The following is a 21298-nucleotide window of genomic DNA, read 5'->3' as shown; positions in this document are numbered from 1 at the left end:
ATGTAAATGAATACTCTGCATAGTAGTGTTAAATAAAACCCTGAACGAGCAACTGGCAGACTCACTGAAAAATCCACAGTGATAAATCTGCACCCAAACACAAACAGAGCAAACATCTTAAAAGCTACATCGGTGTCTGTGTCTGGCATGCACACACACACACACACACACACACACACACACACACACACACACACACGCACACTGGCCCCATCAGAGTAGGCAGTTGATAAGGGCTTTAGCAGCTTGGCTCTACTCAGTCTATTTAATAAGGAGGATTCACATGCTGCCTCTGCTCTGGCTAAACAATGGAGAAAAGACTCCTTTCACAGATGAGCCACAATACCCACGAATCTCCTTACCCAGGCAGATATTTTTAATCTTTTCTTGTCGGAAAAGTGGTTTTAAGTAGTGCTTGTTGATTACAGCTGTCTCTTGGTAAGAGCACGGGAACGTCGAGCTGGTTTGCAAAATTCTCCTACCTGTTGAACAGGTTGTTTCTGGACACCATGCGCAGGAAGCCTGTTGGATCAGTGACTGAGTTAAGCTTGTTGTTGAGCTCCTCGAATTGTTGGTCCAACAAATCTCCTGCCTCGCTCTCTGTCTCACTGCTCGAACACCCTCTGAAAGAGAGAGAGAGAGAAAGAGAGAGAGAGAGAGAGAGAGAGAGAGAGAGAGAGAGATGGAGTGAGAGACATGCACAGCCAGTGAAATGTTGGCAAGAAAAAGGCACTTCGGCAAAGTAGACAATACACAGACTTACATTGTTTCTCAGCGGATTAATCAACTACACACACTCCTGATCTGTCCGAAATACACACTGCTCAACCCACACACACACACACACACACACACACACACACACACACACACACACACACACACACACACACACTTGGCCTAATTTCTCAGGCTTGGTCCAACACCCTGATGGTAAGCAGAGTTAAATCCTTTCATTATAATGCTGGTGATGCTGATCTAGCCAGTGGGGAGTCAACCACCCCCACCCCACAATCACTACCTCGCCACCACTCTCCCCCATCTCTCCCTTCATGCCTGAACCTCTCCTCTGATGCACCCATATCATGTAACTCTTATATCAGCTTCTTGCTCTAGCTGTGTGTGTGAACTTGCACCATGAGATCTCTCATCTTCTTATGCTCCCACCATCACTACCACCACTTTTTTTATTTGAAATCCTTGCAGTGTCTCATTTGAGATGCACTCCCCTGGCGTGTACATACTGACAGACCTATGTGGACTGAAGAAATGTTAGATGCAGAACACAATGCCATTTTAAAAAATGATAGTAGAAAAAAATCCACATTTTAATACATTTCCACCGTCACAAAGGCTGCACCCTCCCCTCTCAATACATCATCCTTTCTTTCACACACATATGCTCTACCCATCCTTCTCCATCCCATTCATTTTGTGCTGCCTCCCTTTCTCTCCACTCTGGAGGATGAATAGGGTGGTAAGTGGTGCCATATTGTGCCCATCCAGGCGCAGTGGCGTGTGTGCAGCTTCCCATTGGAGTAGTAAATGAGCTGGTAATGGGGCAGGAGGGCCAGGCTGCTAGGGTGGCGGAGGCTGGCACTGGGCGGACCAGCTGGGCACTATGGATCAAACACCAACTAGAGAAATGATGCTAACATCAAACGCTGGTATAGACCCTTCGCGGATGTCAATGGGCGACTTTAGCTGTCAATACATCTCGCCACATTTTCCATCTACTCCTGCGGAGTCCCTCTGGTTGCATTCTCTGTTGTCCTTAACCACCATCTGCTTTTTTGACTTTGACTCCATTGATTTTTTCACTGCATCTTAACCTTCTTCTTTCTACCGTCAGTAAACCCCATCCTCTCCTCCTTTACTTGTCAGGTTCTGTGTTTGTTAGGTGGGTTCAACACTGGCGATACAAAAAGCCATTATTCCGTCTCATTTATTCCCACTGGGGAGAGAGTGGAGTACTTTAGGAAGGTAGTGGAGGCCTGTCATCACAGGGAGCAATGGGGCAGAATAACTATTTCACACACACACACAAACACACACACACACACACACTTTCTGAATGATAAAATAACCCTTCCCCAGCTAACTCTGGGGATAAAAGTGTCAAGTTTTGTTGTTAAATGTTAATCTTTGTTTTTTGTTTGGGCTACATTTTTGATGATATGTCATGTAGTTGTTTTTGCTTCCTTCTGATGATTCCCTCTGATGACGGTCTGTACTGCCTTTCCTTTTTGTGTCAATAAAGTTTATGTGGGTGTGTTTTTTTCTTTGTCTGCTCAGCCACAGTAGCTATCACAGCTCAGGAAGAAAATAGCCTTTCCACCATATCATGTGAATAATTCAAACTATTACAAGTTAATAGTTTTGAACCAGAATTTGTAGCTCTGGAAAAATAAGGTGCATTAAACACAGAAGGCTACAGGTTATTTCAGTGTGTCAGATACAAATTGTATGGATCGGACTGTGTATCGGGCATTCCTAATTACAAAGGAATGCAGTATTTGATGCTTCTGTATTTAACACATCTCAAGAAAAATGTTGAGTTTGATCAGAAAATCACAAGTATTAGATGATAATGGAGGCAAAGAACTGCAACTGAGCTATCACAAATTCTTGAATTCATCAAATTTTTCAAAAGCAGGAAGGCAGTCATGGAGGAATAGGAAAGGACACCCAAAAAGTCAGAAAATCATTTGTGCCACTTTGATGTTGAAATACATGATTTATATTACACGAGGAGCAGAGATGGGATTGTTAAAAGCCAGTGGTGGCATTACTGATAGAAAATCTTGTGCATGCTAAAACATAATCCATGAAGTTACTTACTTCATAGAGAAATGCCAGCAACAAGCTTGTGATTACTCCTAAACAAGTGTTATAATATGCATAATGAGCTCACAAACAGAGAAGAATCTTTATTTCATTGTGACAGCTGTGAACATCTCACCTGCTGTAATAAGATTCTACTCCCAGGGCCTCACGGGCACTGGCAATGTGCTGCTCCAGCGAGGAGCCGCTGATCACCCCACCGCCGCCTCCCTCCTGGAACTCTGATCCTCCTTCTGATACGCCTTCGCCCAGGTACACTTCATGAAACTTCAGGATGCCTGTGAAGAGAGAAGGGAGGGCAAGCATGACTGGCTGTTTTCAGGTGTCCATGAAGTAAAAAAAAAAAAAGTACTACTTAAATACTATTTTCTGCGCCTTTTTTTGTAATACGTTTGTATTACTCGCGTACGACAGGAGGGAATATTAGATTGTTTCAGCTGAAAGCTGTGAGTGAGGCCCTGTTTACTAGTGCATCTGTGGAGCAAAATGAATAAAACAAATAATGTTCAATAAAAGATAAGAGTAGGCTGCCTGTGCCATCTGCTGCCCGCCATAAGAGCTCAGCTGAGTTTCAAGCAGGAACATCAGAGGGGGGCGGGGAAGAGCACACTGGGAGATGGAGTACAGGCTGTGTGTGTGTGTGTGTGTGTGTGTGTGTGAGTTTGTGGGCACATCAATGCTGTATAATTGAATGTGCTTGTGTGTACGTTTTGTATTAAATGCATCTGAATGGACAGTACATGAGATTCAGGTTTAAATGTGTGGGGCTATAAAATGTCACAGAATTTACACTACTGAAGTAATTAGGACCTTAGTAACCCTTTTTACTGACAGCAGACTCTTTAGAGCAGGCCATGTTTGTGTGCCAGCTGGATGCCAGGGAATGCCAGGAAGTGACAGACAGGCGATTAGTGAGCAAGTGGCTCCCTCTTAGCCTGGGGCAATATTCAGTGCTTTGAAGATCTCCACTGGTCCCTGTAGTGTTCCTCCCCTCCGTATGACTAGTGCTGGGGGGTCAAGTTCATCTGGTTGCCTGGGAGCTGGATTTGATCAAATGTTCAGGCTTGGTGGCATGGGACATGGGTCACGGCTCTCATTTCCTCTCTTTACAGCAGAGCGCAGACGAGAGCCAAAGAACTACTAACAGTCCCTGCCACACGAGTCGTGTGACGTGCACTGTAATCCACCCACAGCTTTGCCTATTCTCTTTGTGAAACTGGAATTTCACGAAACATATAAACAAGCTGCATCTTAATCCCACTGCCTGTGCTGGTGCGAGAGAAAGAAATGGAGAAGTACACAAAAAGTTGCAAAAAGTACAGCAGCACCATAAGAAAATAAAGAGAAAAGCAAAGACATAAGTAAAAAAACACAGGAGACGGGATGAAAAGAGACAGAGAAAATACGTTTTGACTTTGTGCAACAGCTAAGTGTTTTCCTATTGGCATGTGCGAAGATGTTGCCGATGTTGTTTGGCAGTGTCACTTTCAATTAGCATGGTTCATTGGCAGATGCCTTCTGGGGTGAGAAGCGAAGCAGGGGGCAAATCCTAACAGCAGAGTGGCAGGTGGCTCTGCCACTTGGTGTTAAAGCTGGCCTTCTTACCCCTGCAGCTGAAAACAAGCTACAGCCTTGAGACCTTTTATCCGCTTTGATTTGAAAGAACAAGTGTGTGGGCTTGCTTTTGTTCTTTCACCTGTTACAGCTTTAAAATATGTACAAGGGAACTGCTTCGAGACAGACAGAAAATCTCTATGTTGATGTGTTACATTTTTGTAAATATTTTGGTCCATATCTACAATTACCTGACATTTGACTGTTTTAACATCTAACATTCATCAAGGAAATACTGTGCTCATTTTGTATTAAGTTGGTTTGTGTATTTCAAAATATCTTTGCTGTGTGCAAGGGAACAGAACAACTTTGAAGAAGAAACAATAAACAAGAAGTTTTGCATAAAACTAAAATTTGCAGAAAATTTGTGGCTTAAATGTGTTAAACAAAGTGATGAAAACAAGTAGGTTCAGGAGTTATGGGCCTAAGCATAAAGTCACCATATGGCCAGCTGGTATAAAGGGGAAATATGAAACCTGTCCACCAAATTTGATTGTTCAAGCACATATGGTCTGTGACAGCAAAAAAAATGTTTTATGGCAGACAACAATAACAAGAAGACAGATAGATATGATAGGATTTCAGCATCTCAATAAAACGATCTGAGCCGTAGGAACAGCAGAGAGTCCTTACCTGCTCCTGGAGCCAGCAGCCAGCTGTACAGGTAACCTGCAGCCATGGAGAAATAAAGCACCAAGGCCCTCTGGCTGTTGACGGTGTCCAAGATGTGCTCCACTGTTACTGGGGTGTAGGGGTCTGAGTCCTGCTGGCCTGTCTGCCTCTCCACCAAGAGATCAGCAAAGGCTCGTGTTCGACCCCGCTCTGCCACTGCCAGAGCCTCGTCGTGGTGGCCTGTGGTAATCAGAGGTCAATACTGATTAACAGGTAAATCCTAAAACCTACCTATCCTTTCATATATGGGAAAAACCAAAAAACAAATTAGAACCAGACAGCATTAAGTAGTGTGAATATGAGGAGTATCTATAGGCATACCGAGGCTGACAAGGACCCTTTGGAGTGCCTGGTAGCAGGAGGTTTGCAGGTCAAACAGGGAGAGTTTGTAGTCTGTGCTGTGCTGGGCTTCATGGCGGATGGTCTCAAACAGTGCAGATGCTCGGTAGAGCTGAGGATAAACAACAATCAGATATTAGTAAAACTATAACATCACACTTGTATTCAGTTCAGTTATTGAGGGTTGAGGCGGTACTACTGTGTGTAACTCAATGGGTCAAGCAGCACTCTACTTTTATAGATATGGTTTCTACTGATCTAACCTATGCTAAAATTTAAGCAGTTGCTATGGATAAAAATGTCAATCAACATGTATGATTGGACTTTTGAATAAAGAGATAATTGTGGCCACTAGATGGTAGCATCCCACCTCATTGGTCAACGCTGATGAAACCTGCTGCCTTTCAATTCTGCTTCTCTCTCAGCAGAGGAAAGTACTGTAATGTAGCTTTGATGAATCACCAAGCACACAAGTAAACCTCTCTTCAGCTCTTATTTGCCTGGACATGGGAAAGGGCAATGAGAAGCTAAACCTTTACCTGGGCATCTTGGGCAGACAGCGTCCAAGGAAATAAATGCTTTGTGAACTCAATAGGGCTGTCTGTGTTATTGGACCTTTCTATTCAGAGCCAGACATTGGATTGAGAGAAGGAGAGAGACAATGGAGAGGTGGGGCGGCAAGCAATGTTGCACACTGGCCAAGCGGAGCTAGCCAGGAGTGCTGATTCATGGGAGCCTTTATTGATTTCCTATTTCTGCGCCTATGGCAGCCCTGTAGGATGACTGGGGCTGCTATAGAGCCACTCTCCAGGAGTCAGGGGCCAGCGGAGAGGGTAAAGCACTCTGCTCACACTGCTTGACCATAGTTCATACGAGACAAAGAGCTGCAGTGGGGAAAAGGTTGTAGGTGTGGATGAAAAGGATCCTATCAGCACTGTGGGTTTGGTAGGAGAGAAAAAGAGAGAGTGTTTCTCGTGAGCACACACATATGCATACACTGTAGCTCGTCTGGCATATCCCAAGGTCATGCAGGAAAAGTGTGTCAGAGGGAGTGAAAGAGGAGAGTAGAGACCAGCAGAGAATCTGTGAGCTCTGCTGCATTACTGCTAGAAGACAGAGCTGCTAGTCTCGCTGATTTTGCTGATAGGGCCATGGGAGGACTGCTGCAGTGCTAGTTTAATCTGTTAGGCTTGCAGACATCCCTTTAAGAGTGAAACTAATTTCTCACAGTGCCTTTCCTCTGGCCTGACCCCTCCTGGCACAGATGAAGGGGAAACAATCCCAAATGTGCTGCGTCCGCAGTGACTTGCTTGGCTGTGGTACAGGTGAAATCTGCTACATTCTACTGCTGCTATGCATTCAGATAGCGCTCTCATGTTTTACCATCACTGACACTAACATGGCTTTTATCTGACATGTTAAGTGAATGTCAATGTCACAGTGAATCGGCAACGTGAGCAGAGCTTGATACACGCACACCCCTAATGATTTTTGTAAAATAACCTCCCTTGGGAACTCTGTGACAGATGATATCAGAAGTAAAAACAAAAAAAAGCTTAATCTACAATAGACTACTGATATATAAGTAAAGATGAATTTATTGATCCATGTTTTCCTTAGATATGAATGTGAGTGCTTCTCAGAGGGAGCATGCCCTGCTGAAAAGCTGATTAGAATCAGGACACGTCAGTCTGCGTGTCACAGTGAACACGGGGATCGCGGCGAGGGTGTTAAACTACAATTGGGTTTAAATATATCGAGAATGAGGAACATGAGGTCAAGTCCTCTCATTCTACACCTATGGATGCTTCATGAATTTCAATACGTACGTATAGAAATGAGGTTTGAAGTGGGTCAGGGTATTTATCAAGGTAACGTGTAGGCCAGCTCATGAATAACCATTTAATCTAAAGGACGACAGTGTCCTTTGCCAACACCAATTTACAATGGAGGCTACAAGCTGATGGGGGGAAAACAAATCTTCAAAGTCCCACTCCACTCAAAAATATGTTTTTCTTCTTGTTTCTACAGTTGGATGTTTGAGCTTTATTGTGCAGAATGATGTATGGACAAAGTTTGAAACTAGAAGGATGTTTTCACATTTATCTGATGAGTGGAAAGTGTCTCTGTGTTCAGTGAAAATCTGATCTTAAGGGGCTTACAAGCATGACTTGTGACATAAACAGTCCATCCTGGTCCAGTATGCTAGTCATACAAGTGTGATGTAGAAACTTGAAGCTGCCAGTGCACATAAACCGAGAATGGACTTTACAGTGAAGTAGGAGACGTTTTGTGTCCAGCAGGAAAACTTTAGAAAGGAACAATATTTGCATTATTCATAGATTGTGGAATTTCTAATGTGGCAGAAGGATATTAACAAATTTAATGTGCAAATTATACTTTTTGGAAGAAGAAAACGTATCAGACACACACTATTGTTCAGAGCAGACTATTTGTATATATGTCTTAACACATGTCTGGAGGAGATCTTTAAACATTGCTGTGGTATTTGTGGGCAAAGCTTTGGATCTCTGTAAGTTGCAACAAGGACAACACAATGTTACTATGTACTACCAAGCTCCTGAGGTCAAGTGCGGAAAGCAAATATGCAGTGGAAAATATGTTGCATTGGCTAGTTACAATAATATTTTGCTTTAATTGAACACAAATTCCTCAATATGACTCATGAGCCTCTGCTCTAGTCGCCACCTTGGTTCAGTCTTTCCTTCCCAACTCTTGTTACAGATAATTGCAAACAGACAGTCAAGTCACTTTTTGAGAAGTATGATGCAGGACAGAAAAACAAAGCTATCTGGGTCACATACGTACGTAGTCTGCGTGTATCAGAACAGAAATGTTTTGGACTAGATTTTGAAAATGAAAGCAGCTGAATAACATCCCCACAGACACACGTGACAGCCACTGCTGTTGGCTGACTGTTCACAGACTTGTGTGTGGATACACAAGCTAAGAAAATCTTGAGCTGTGGTGTGTGGACAGACTGTAAAGAGAGATGTTAAGGGGATATTCCATGCTTGCCAGGTGGGCAGTGGGCTGAAGAGAACGGAGTGTGTGTATGTGATGCGGAGGCTTGGGACTCCAGAGACCATGCACATAGATATAAAAAAGAGCTTCAGTCATCTGTCGCCTGTCTGCTGAGATGACAGCATTTACCAGCTCAACAGACTCCCCAGCATATTGCCAGGAGCCGTGTTCCAGCTCTATAGCCACCTTTTCTTTCTCTTGTTCTCCTGTTGTTCTCTCTCCTCTGTGCTCTTTCTTTCACCATAAGGGTATTACTGAAAATATAGATTTCCCATGTCTTTGGACATCTACTTCCCTCTCTTATTTTAAATGTTTGCAGACAAACAGATGTGTGCTTATTAGAGGTCAGTTTTAACTACGAGAGTACAGATGGAGGAGAGGGGAGTCAGGGTGACTCTAGGCCAGAAGAGGAGGGAACAGCAGATACTTTACCTGATGTTGGGCCTCCTCCAGATTCCCACTGGCCCAGAGAGAGAGCCCCAGACGATGGCGGATCTTCGCCTCGTCCTCACGCCGAGCCAGCTGCTCTGCAAGCCGCAGACCTGTCAGAAGGGGAGGAAGCGGGAGCAGATGAGAGGGAGAGGAGAGTAAAAATTATTCAGAGCAGGCAGACTCTTAGGTATCTTTCAGAGTAACAGATGTAAGCATAGCATGGTACTGATGTTCTGACAGTGAACAGGTTTGGATATTTGGCCTCAGTTGCAAGATACTGCTCACACTAGGACTAAAACACACACACAAACACACACACACACACGTCTGCCACAGAGGGAGGTTGTTAGAGCACTAATCGGACTGCATAGTAATCAATGCTGAGGATTGACTGGCTGAGCAAACACAAACACACGCAATGCTTGCATAAAAGAAGCCACACAATATCATGAAGACGTCTACAAATATTTGCTCATCAGCTAACGCGCTGATGAGCTAATAATAGACTGTATGCAAACTCACAGCGCTGTCTACTTTGTGATATTTTGTTTGAGAGACTTTCAGAGCTGTTCGGGAAGACAGGGGAGGTTTGAATGTGCATGTACACGTGTGTCTATCTAGGTGTGTATGTTCAGCGTGTGTGCCTGTGTCAGATCGCCTGGCGAGCGCCCAGTTTGTTTTTCACTTCCAATCCCTCAAGCAGTGAGCCGTATGTCACATCTTTGCATGTGTCCTCAGTCTGCCTGCCGAGCACTTGGTTCTGCCCAATTACTGAGATGAAAATGCCACTCCACAGAGGACAATGATGAAGAAGAAAACAACAGCCACTGGGCCACATATCACCCACAAGGTGCTAAATGCACAGCAAGCAGTCTGCTGGTTGCAATAGGCTATTGCTCATGCACAGTCTCACTTCACACGGGCTCTGTATTTGTCTACTCTCTCCACTCGCTTGTGTGACAGAGGGGTCTGAACATGCTTTTGGTCAAAGAGAGGAGAAAATGGGCCAAGCCACCCTCGCCCGACTCCGCTTTTCTCGGCATTCCTGGAAAACAGTCTGTGGCGGGACCAGATAAGCCAAGAACAGAGAGCGTGACCCGAAACAGCCAGCCTATTCCGCTAGACCCAGCACACCACGCAACCGTAGACTTCATGGCTCCTCCATGGCCACGCTAGCCGGCAGCCTTTGAAGCCTGCAACAGTCTCCCCACTCGCCTTATCTTTCCACACACCCTCCCTCTGTCTGCCTGCCTGCCCTCTTCCCACATGCATCTGCTGTGCTCCTCTCTCCTTCTACCTCCCCGCATTCATTTTCTCATCCCTGTGCCTGTGTCTCTGGCCCCCCTCTGCTCTCTCTACCTGTTTCATCTTGACTGTGGTGGCAGTGCTCGCAGGGACTCGGCACTGCTTAGGGCTCATTAGGCGCTGGAGCAAGAGAGAGGAAACAGATCTAAATTATCCTTTTCATTCTCTGACAGCCTCACCCCTCACTCATCTCAACCCCAGCTCTGAGCCTTTCATCTGCACGCACACACACACACACACACATACACAAAAAAAACCTTTCTTTCTCTCAGCAGCTCTGTGATAGTTCTTTATGATCAAGCCCGAATGTCAACCAACTCTATGTTTTCTTTATTCTCCAGTTGACAGTGAAATAATACATGTGAATTATGACTCATGCCGATCTCCGTCTTTCCCCTCCGCCCGCCTGCCATTCTCTTTCTTTCACTCCATCCCTCCTTTCCTCCCTAACTCTCTCATTCCCTCTGTTCTCCCTCTCTGTATCATTCAGTGTCTGTCACTGTCACCGTGCGTGCCTTTGGTGCGCCCCGCAGGCACAGTCACGTAGCAGCGGCTGACATGAGGATGTGGCCGTGGCTGGCTGCACCCTGAAGAGCAACTAGAGAACACTTTAAAGGCTGCTTGACAGCTGGGTGAGAGATTCTCTGCAGCCCCTGAGGCCCAAGCATCTCTGGCTTCAGACACAAGCCTTACGTGCAGACACCACATACACGTACGTACGTTGGGGCACCAAATCTCATGCACTGCAGAACCACAAGTGGTTGTGCCCCAAACAAAATACCCTGGCACATGCGCACTGATCACAGCGTGGTAGCTTTTTATTATGACCACATGTGGAAAAGAATGTGTGTCATATACAGTAAGTTTACCATAAACAATTTTTAAATAAATCATCTCCCTCTTCTCCACTATGAAGTCAACAACCAAATCTACATCCCACAGACCTCTGGCATTTAGTCTAAATGCTGAGGATGATGGGGATTGTGACACGCACACCAAATTCATCCTACATAAACATAATTATGCACACTGCTACCAAGACGGTATTGACATTTGCATCAAGTTGAGAACAAAGTACTGGTATTTGTAAAAGCTTGTTTAATGATTTATGAGATAATGGAAAGCTAGGCTAATTAATTTCCTGCTTTTTTCAGATGTAAATCACTAACATACTTGTTGATGTGACAGATTTAGTCTGTTCGGAGCCTCAGAAGTAGGGAAGTAAAATAGCCGAAAAGATTGTTGAAAGCAAAAAGGTGTATCAGTAGCTCACTACTCCTCTCCTGCTGCCTCTCTAACAGCAACCAACATTCAAGATTCATAGCGTAAAAATAGTAACACTGAAAACCGTGAGGGTCCACATATGATGATGAAAGGTCCAGACATTTTACACTGAGATACATATCATCCAACTGCATTTTGTTTTATATGCCTCCTGACAAGCTGTTCAAAGAACTACCTACATGAATGTGTTTTCTTAGAACTCAGTCAGTCAGTTCTGTTTAGCATACACAAAATATATAAAACTGTATAAAATAATATGTTATATACACCATTTATATACTGTATATGAACCTAAAACGTTTGTCTATTTTTTCTTACAAATTTCTGACAGATTTCATATGATTCATATTTTATGCTTATACTGTACTTGTATATGAGAGTTTATTTTCCCATCCTTATTTCTTACATACAAGCATACAAAACAAATGAATAATAAACTAGTATAATATAGCATGTATATACTCTATATTATAAATATATATATTACAAAATCCATATTAAAGCAACAATAAACATATAAGGTGACATACAAAAGCATGGTCTGTTCATGTACAAATAGGGATGGGACTTTTATTATGATTTTATTGATACCAATGCCATTATTGATTCTGCTTATTGGGCCGATTCTTTCTCAGTTCCCTTATCGATTCCTGATCAATTTTCTGTGTGTAAAAAAAGTAGGCCTACACAGGTTTTCAGCATCAAGGCATATATCTATCTATCTCTGACTCCAAGCACAGTGTAAAAGCAGAGTAGGAAAAAAAGCATGCATGTGACTTGTGTCAAATACACAGCATTCCTGGAATTTAAGCCCATATTGCGTAGAAAGATATTTCAGTATATTGCTGGTGTTTCCACCCTTGAAATGATTCTTTTACAGACATTACAACTAGCACTGTTGTCATCTTTCTTTGTGAAATGAAGCCACGCTTTGGACCATTTCTTCGACTCCTTAAGTTTCCAGCAGTGGAGATCCACGAGTTTCACATCATTGTTTTGGAATGTGCAGCTGTCAGAAAAACATGAAAACAAGGAACTGATAAGCTCTCAAGTTCTCAACTGGAACCAGTTTTCAGTTGCAATAATAATGATAATGATACATTCTACATTTTACAACTGATAAGATTCTATTGGATTTTTTTCAATATATTGAGAATGCATTCCGTTTCTGTTTTTGAGTCAATATAACCTAATTTTTACAGGTTCAAATATCAAGCATCAGGTACATTTATAACAAAACTGTCTTCCAAGGTTGATATTGTTATTCCATTAGTTGTTGTTCCATAAACGAAGCGTGAAGAAACTGCAATACCTCCATTAGCTGCTACAATGACGGCATTGATTTAATGACACTGTCGTGTTAATCATTGAAAGGTGCATCTTGGTGTGAAATGCCTCTTTTGTTAAAGATTGAGACAGCGCAGGAAGATAACTTGGGGAGAAGTGTGAACATTTGAAGTGGCAGAAATTATGTCTGTCTATCAGCCGTTAATTGGCATCTTCAAGTGACTTCCACTGTAGCCTTGTCATTCTGTATTACTGTACAACACAGAATAACCATCAGACACACAAACATGCACGCACACACACACTCTGATTTGGAGATCACATGTTGTCGACAGTATCTGCACTAGTTTGGAGCTGCCTTTCTATCTCCTTCCAATTAATCTTTTCCGGCAAACAAAAACAAAAAACAAGCAGTGTAGCATGAAGAATAAAAAAAACACAAAACTAGCAGTTCTAGAAAAAATAGAAAAACTGAAGGGAAAAAAACCTTGCCAACTTTTCGGTCTGGGTAGGTTGGCCAGAAATAATTGGCTGTCAAGGATAGTGAAGGCACTGTTCTTTTTCACAGCCAGGCCGAGGAACAATACAAGGACAGTGTGGGGGACAACAGGAGGACAGGGTGGAGACAGAATGGCCTGTCGCCTTTGTTTCCATTAAAGCTCAACAAGCAGGCCTGCAGAGGGTGTATGGGTCACTGCAGGCCTGGCTAACTCTAATAAAGCGGACGGAGGAGAGATAGAGGAGATGTATTCCTGGATCCTTGCATTGACTCCCTGCAGAGTGAAATATAAAACTGTCCTCTTACACGAGCTGCAATTTTCCGGGATCCAAACTGAGTTTGGGCCGTAACAGGGTGGGTGTGCCTGAGCAAGGAGTGTGTCAACGGGCACGGGTGAGGCTGGTGGTGTGGACATTCAGCTCACATCCATGGATGCTTCCACTTATCACATCCTCGGTGACAAACCCTTCCTGCTCTGTCACTGACATAATGAATTTTCGAGGGGCCAAGCTGCAGGTTTTTATTTCACCATAATCTGTAGGGGACAATGAAGCGTGAGAGGCAGGAGTCTGTCAGCCACTGTGTGAAAAGATCCTTTGGCAGCTCACTGCAAAGAACCCTCTGAGAAAAGTAGATATAGAGGTGTGAAGAACAGCTAGCAGTAAACAGGAAGAATGCCTTGGCGTGCATCCTGATAGGTTTGCACAGACATACACACACAAATGCTGGTATACCTATGCAGCACAGAAGCCGACACAGACGCATAATATGCACACAAAATCCCCCTGTGCACTTATAACACATAAGCACAAAAGCCCAAACACACAGGCGCATGCACACACACAATGCACACAGCCTAATAAAAATGTGGCAAAGGCTTAGCAACAAATAGGCTCTGAATTTCATATTCATGAATTCACAAACTCTAAGCCTATCAGCCCAGGCAACAAAGGCAATCCTCTCTCCTGTTCCCCCTGACTCACTCACCTTCCTGCAGGTACATGACAGCCTGTGAGTAGTTTTGCAGTGCGTGGTGTGTTCTCCCCAGGCTGCCATAGGCCAGTGTCTTAGCAGCCAAGTCATTAGTCTGAGCCGCCACACTTAGGTGCTGTTCCTGGAACACGACCGCCCGCTCGTAGTTTCCAAGTGACTCGTAGGTAAGGCCCAAGTTTCCATAGGCGCGGGCCTGGCGCGCAGGGCTGCCCGCTTCCTCTGCAATCTCCAGGTCACTTTGGTGGCATCGCAGGGCTGTCTCGTACTCTCCCATTGCTTGATATACAGCGCCCAAACCGTAGCTGGCGTCGCCCTCCAGTAGTCTGTCCTGGGTGTCACGGGCAATGGCCAGCTGACGCTCCAGACAGGAGATAGCCTGCTCGTAATTGCCCAGCTGGCTGTGCAGTGCGCCTAGTTCACCATAGGCCTGAGCCTTGCCTCCACACTCCCCCAGCTCATGAGCCACTACTAACCGCTTCTCAAAACACACAAGGGACTGCTGTAGGTTTCCCATGGCCCTGCGGGTAAAGACAGAAATCCAATGAGTGTCAGAATGAAGCAGATTACTGACATGTGAGATATGTGAGATAACAAACCAACGAGACAACCTAAAAGAAAATCTGTCATTGGCATTTTCTGTTCAAATTGAACAAATACTGAGATATCTTTCATGCCGAAAACACTGAAAATAAATCTATCTAGATTATCTAATTTCAAGGGGAAACTACAGTATATTCTTGATCCATAAAGATACATGTCTACAGAGCAGTATTAGAACACAACAGGGAGTGTGCATTGCAGGGATATTTTCATTTGAAATGCACCAGATACCTTCAGTTTTGGTGCAAATTAAATATAGATTTACATGTCCAACACACTCCTGATAGCTGCTGATGTGGATGGATTAAAAAGAGTGTGTGGAAGGCTATAAGAAGGCTACATTTCTCAGCACTGATATGAAATTTAAAATGTAGGCTGTGTTTGAAGGGTAACACTGTTTACCATCCTTTAATACAAGATGGGTCATCTGTCAAAGGATATTTTCTTCTATCCTCTTGTGGATGTTTTGACAGAGTGGCATTCATCCCATCTCGACATTTTATTCGCCTTCACAGCTTTCAAACAGACTTTATTCACATTCTCAGGCACACCAACAATTGCCGGATGCCTGTTCAAATGGAGCATTAAAAGCATAAAAGCCCTCAGCTTAATTAACGCTGTGTGATAATGTATGGGCTCGACTAAGAGCTGTTAGAAGACGAGAAGGGTTTGTGTCTGATGTCTATTATTCCCCTCTGAACTCATGCATGGCTAATACTGCTGTGTGTGATTGCTGTGGTGGCATGCTGATGACGCACAATAAGAAGAAAATCATCTCCGAAATGAGGATTTTCAGCAAGCCTTTCGTGTTTTATTTTGCAGTGTAGTCTCCTAGGATGCTATCAGCTCTTTGACGCATAAGGAGAAATAGAAAGGAGAAGACACACAAGATGTAAGAGGTTGCCTCGAAATAACTGCTTCCCTCAGTTTCAGACGTCTGTGTGCCAAAGCCTCTTTGCATACAGATAAGACCAGGGCCACTAGGCTGCTGCTGAGACAGCTAGCAACAGGCTCACATCCAAGCCTTGCTCACCAGCAAGGTGTCTCTAAACTATGGTGGTCCTTGATAGTGAGCACAAGGAGAAAAATAATATGCAAAGTAGGATTACTGTGATTTTTAGTAATACCCAGTCAATACAATTATCTGCTACTGCAACAGTGAGGGGAAACTGACAGGTGAATACTGAAATGTATTCTTCTAGCAATGTGAAATAGTGAATCTGAAACATCATGCCTTTCATTTCATTCAAAGCAGCCTCACCTGTGTCCATTGCCTAAGCCTCTGTAGGCCTTCTCCTGGTCCTGCATGCGGCTGAGGCTCTGGGCCACTGACAGATACTGGTCGTAGTACTTGATAGCTTCCTCAAAGTCTCCCAGAGCCTCATAACAGTCTCCCAGATTTCCATAGGCCCTGCCCCTGTCCATTACTGCCTCGTTGCCACTCAGCTGCTGTAAAGTGGCCAGCTGCTGCTCCAGGTAGCCAATAGCTTCCTCCATCACGCCTACATTCATTTTAGTGATGCCCATATTTCCGTACACCTGAGCCTCCACGACAGGATCCTTCAGCCTCCGGCCTAGCTCCAACTGCTCTTCGTAACTCTTAAAGGCCATAGCGTACTTCCCTAGGGCCATGTAGACAGCTGCCAGGTGACCATGGGCTTTGCACTCTCCTGACACATCGCCCAGTTCTTGATACACCTCCAGCTCCTGGGTGTGGTAGCCCAGAGCTTTGTCATATTTCTGCACAAGTCTGTAGGTGGCCCCGAGGGCGGCATAGGCACAGGCCTCCATCCTACGCTCCTTAACCTGAAATAAGATAGAATTTCATAATATCAGCACAAGGGACGTGAGTGAATGATATCAAAATGACATTCCACATGACATTTCCTATTTATATGATGAATTACACTAGTATGTGTTGTACTACATTCACTATGTGTGGCCATACCTGGTGAGCTAAGGCCAGCTGCTGCTCGTAAAACTGAATGGCTCCAGCCACATCTTTTTTACAGACAAATATGTCCCCGAGGTTCCCCAGAGCTCTGAATCGAGCCTGTGCATTGTTCAGGGACTGGGCTAGTGACAGCAGGTATTTCTGACACTCCTCTGCCTTAGTGAAGTCTCCCAAAGCCTTGAATGCCAAACCGAGGTTACAGTATGCCTTGGCTTGACTCAGTTTGTCATGAAGGTCCTTGGCCAGAGCTAGGTCCTGCTCATAGTATTTGACGGCATCCTGGTAGTTGCCCAGACAGTAGTGGGCATAACCCAGATTGTGACAAACTTTTCCTTCGCTCTCCATGTCTTGGAGGTCAGGGGACAGGCGGAGGTACTGCTCATAGTAGGGCACGGCCTGAGGGAACTCTCCTCGAGAGCAATGGAAGTTGCCGAGGTTGCCCAGAGCCCGCGCCTCGCTCTGGACATCTCTGAGCTCACGAGCAATGTTGAGGTGGTTCTGGTAGTGTTGTAGAGCGCGGTCATGGGCTCCCAGGGCTTGGTAAGCCACAGCCAGGTTTCCATGAGTGGAGGCCTGCGAGGCCCGGTCATTGACCTCCATGGAGATCTGCAGTTCCTGGCGGTGATAGCGAACAGCCTGATCAAAGGCTCCCAGGGCATTGTAGGCATTACCCATGTTACCATAGGCCCGGCCCTGAGCAGCATAGTCATTTAGCTCCTGAGCAATGGCCAGGTGTGTTTTGTGGAGTTTCAGTGCAGTCTCATAGTCCCCCTTCATCTGGTGTATGATGCCTGTGGAGAGAGGAAAGAGAAAGCAAGAGGATGAAGTTAAAGACCTATAAAGGGGAAAATTGTAATTGAGTAAAATTCAAGTGCCTCGTCAGCTCTTCATGTACAAAACAAGTCATTTGGTTGTTAAAATATGCTCTCTGAGCCATCTGTTCTCTGCTTACACAACACACTCTCTCACAGAATTATGGTCATTAAAATGTAGTGCAATCAAACCGAGTTATTATAACACCAAAATAGAATCTTTTGATTGTCTAAGCTGTCTTTGATGATTGTGTCTTAGAGGGATTTTACCAAAATCAACAACTTTTCCACGGGGTTGGAAATAGTTATGAGAGAACAAGAAAGAAAGACAGAGGGAGTAAAAGTGGGGGAGAGTGTGAAGAGCTGATGGAAAGCTCAGCAAACAACTTCAGAAAAATGAGATAAGTGTGGAGAAACAATAAATAATGGAGAAGCCGGTGCATTGAGCATATTATCTCAGATAAAATACCATCCTCTGAAAAATAATAGCTTTACCCCACAGCCAGGCAGCCATCTGGCACACACACACACACACACACAACATGCAAACAAATGTGCACCCACACCCACATGCTCATACACACTGACAAATACACAGCAGAGAGTAAAGAGACATCACAGCCTATCTACCGTATCTCTCCTCCTTCCCGCTGAGACTCACTACTAATCTCTGGGTCTCTCTTTTTGCATTGTCCCCCAGCTTTCAATGATAATAATTGCACTGATAATAATAAAGCTTACTGAGAGAGAAGATAGGGTGGGTGCAGGCTGGCAGATGGAGACAGAGAAACCAGATGCAAGGAAAACAACTCAGTCCTTCATCCACCATACAGCCTAGCCATCACTGCTTTGCTGCATCAGCATGGAGACTAATGGGCTTCTAGGACGGGGGTACAGCCACTGATGGGACACCAGGGATGGAAATGGTTCTGGAGCCAGAGTGGGTGGGAACCAGCGAAGGAGAGGGGTTCTGTGGCTTGTGGTGAGTATGTGATGGTGCCGCCGGGATTAGTTACCGCCATGTGTGTTTTCCCATTTATTTCATCCGAAACCTGCCACATTATGGGCCTGAACACAGGCTACATAAACAGTGGGATTGAAACTAAACAGAAGGCTCAAACGACTACAGAGGTTATACAGTAGATGTGGATATGTGCATTCAGATGTTGGCTCGATTAAAAAGCAGCACATTAGGCCAGTGAGAGTGGAAAAAAGCTTTGGCGCCTCTACAGTATGAGCCACAGGGCTGCATATTGGTTTGACACATTACCAGGTATGTGTAGTATTACATACACGCATACATACTTCATCCACATGGAAGAAATTCACATGATCCATACTGTAAGTGTGACGTTTGCATCGTCAACATTTCACTACAAATCAAGTCTAAATGAGAAGATTAGTTTCAAACTAAATCTGCCTGAATTGGATGTCTGCAAATTAAACACAGAATAATAATCCAACAGCTTCTTCTGCGGACAGATTGGATTTTGCTGGGAAAACATCATCAAAGATCCTCTGCCTGCCTAATTCAGACCATGATTCAGCACGCAGCAGACACCTACTCACAAATCAAACCTGATTTGCTGTTTGTTTGCTTGCTTGTGTTCTCAGGTTAAAGTAATACAACCTGAACTGACCTTGTAATCGTCAGGTCACCGCCCTGAGGAGTTGGTATGCTGGGCGTATCACTGAGTAGAACACGGAGAGAAGCAGTGCTGCCAAATAATACATAGAGGAATTCAGATTGCAAATGACGCAACATCACAATGAAGACTTTCACAGTGAGTGAAATCCATGTGGTTCTTTGGACTATGTACAGTACAAATACAGTAAAACTGTCTCTGAGCCAAAATAAATTAATGAGGCTTAGAACATTTCCAACACCTTGGACAAACCCTTCAGCTTTACCTTTCTTTGGAGTCTTTCCTAAGAGTGGAAGCATGTTAAGATTCACAGCAGGCTACTTGGAAGAGCTCTGACAGCCCTCGCCACAAAGTCACTCCCAAGGTTATGCTTTCCCCAACGGAGGCTGATATTGCTGAGGATATAATGCCTACTGATGTATTACCAGCAAACATGTTCCATGCTGCAGGCTAAAAATGGATGTGGGGCTCGGCAATGGACAGAGGGGTAGCAGAGACAGCCGGGACAGAGGCTGGGGGTGTACAGCTAGGTTTGAGGTTGGGTTTGGAAGCTGCAGCCAAAATTGCCATAAGCCTTAGGCTATGCCTGGAGTCACACTTGAAGCAAGAAAATATTTTCTGCCCCCACCCATATGGTAAGAGGATTATGGAACCCTCTGGGAATAGTATCCAGCAAGACTGTAAATAAAACCATACCAAACATGCTGGTAAATACAGCTGAAATACAAAAAAATTTAATTAGTAAAGGGGGTCTAGCTGAAGTGGTCACTGTGGCATGTTGTCTAAATTCGAAATGACCCCAAAAAAGTATCAGTCTTGGGATTCAATTTAACCTCAAACGTTAACAACATTGTAAGTCTGTGATGCATACTAAATGCACTTGACTGTAACATATTAAATAATATGGCTCAATTATTTCTCTTCCGCGCACAGCTTGAGACAATGACTGCGAAAAACCAGGATCAAGTACACACCACATCATTCAAACCCTATCCATCCAGCGCCCTCTCCATCTCCCCATAACCAAAGACATTAAAAGCATGGCAATGTGTTGTCACTTTTCATTACACAGCTGGCTGTACATAGAGGGATATGCTGCAGTGATGACTTTGAGGGATGGCGTCGTGTTCTGAGTAAATCACTGTGTCATTCTTCCAGGAGCTATGGAGGTCCAAAGCGCTGCTGCCTACAGTTAGCTAAGAGGATTTTACCAACAATAGTGCTGCTGCCACTGTGCTGGGGTGATACTAGAAATAGAGCAGAGATGACCAGCCTCAGTCCGAAATAATGACTTGGGTGTGTTTCTCATTTATATTTAAAAATGAGGTCAACATTATAATTTACATTCATGTTTGAGAAGCAAAAACCAGAACAGGATGCTGGAATTGTGGTATTTGTGGAATTGTTGATGCCTATTCAGGTCTCTGCTCAAGGAGATTGGCATGTGTACAACACCAAAAGAAGGAAGTCAATCTTTGAAGGAAATTCCAATGAGTCTGGGCAGTATTCACTAAACATTTTGTCCTACCGGAGCCTGCATATGTAGTACTTCTGAAAATCTTTAGCAGAAAGAAACAGGTAGAGGGTTATTACTAATGTGCAATATGTCTGACTGACAAATCATGGCTGTATCATAGCACATTCTGGTGTTTAACATGCAGAATAAATTAGATATTTGAAAATAATAATCATTGTAAAGATGCACTAAAAGTTAAACTCTTAAACACCCTTTCTGACCCTGTTTTTAGATGCACTGGTTCGGATTTTTGTTTCTTTTTTTCTTCCTGCAGTGGTGAAAATTATAAATGTCAGTTGGGACTCTTTCTTTGGCGAAACACCGCATTTGTGCAACATCCAAAAATGATATATGACCGGCTATATGATACTATGGATTACTTTCATAGAGACTTCTATTCTAATCATGTCTAGGGAATTGAAAGGGTGAATGGAAGTCAGAAGACTAGATTATAAT

At 44.0% G+C, this 21298-nt stretch overlaps 1 protein-coding gene across 3 annotated transcripts in view; it reads right to left on the bottom strand.

Moving 5' to 3' along the window:
- Window positions 1-21298, bottom strand: part of LOC127376114 (tetratricopeptide repeat protein 28-like) — a 164074-nt gene that overhangs the window by 9264 nt on the left and 133512 nt on the right. For all 3 annotated transcript variants that reach the window (XM_051422708.1, XM_051422709.1, XM_051422711.1), the window contains 8 exons: window positions 16863-17659; window positions 16176-16720; window positions 14309-14832; window positions 8947-9056; window positions 5452-5581; window positions 5092-5310; window positions 2963-3122; window positions 483-623 (listed from right to left, as the gene is read on the bottom strand). In XM_051422708.1, the coding sequence (XP_051278668.1) occupies window positions 483-623; window positions 2963-3122; window positions 5092-5310; window positions 5452-5581; window positions 8947-9056; window positions 14309-14832; window positions 16176-16720; window positions 16863-17659 (2626 nt within the window). The remainder of the gene's footprint in view (window positions 1-482; window positions 624-2962; window positions 3123-5091; window positions 5311-5451; window positions 5582-8946; window positions 9057-14308; window positions 14833-16175; window positions 16721-16862; window positions 17660-21298) is intronic.

Source organism: Dicentrarchus labrax, unplaced genomic scaffold (genome assembly GCF_905237075.1).
Source record: "Dicentrarchus labrax unplaced genomic scaffold, dlabrax2021, whole genome shotgun sequence".
Taxonomy (NCBI): domain Eukaryota; kingdom Metazoa; phylum Chordata; class Actinopteri; family Moronidae; genus Dicentrarchus; species Dicentrarchus labrax.
This window is presented reverse-complemented; position numbering and strand designations above follow the sequence as displayed.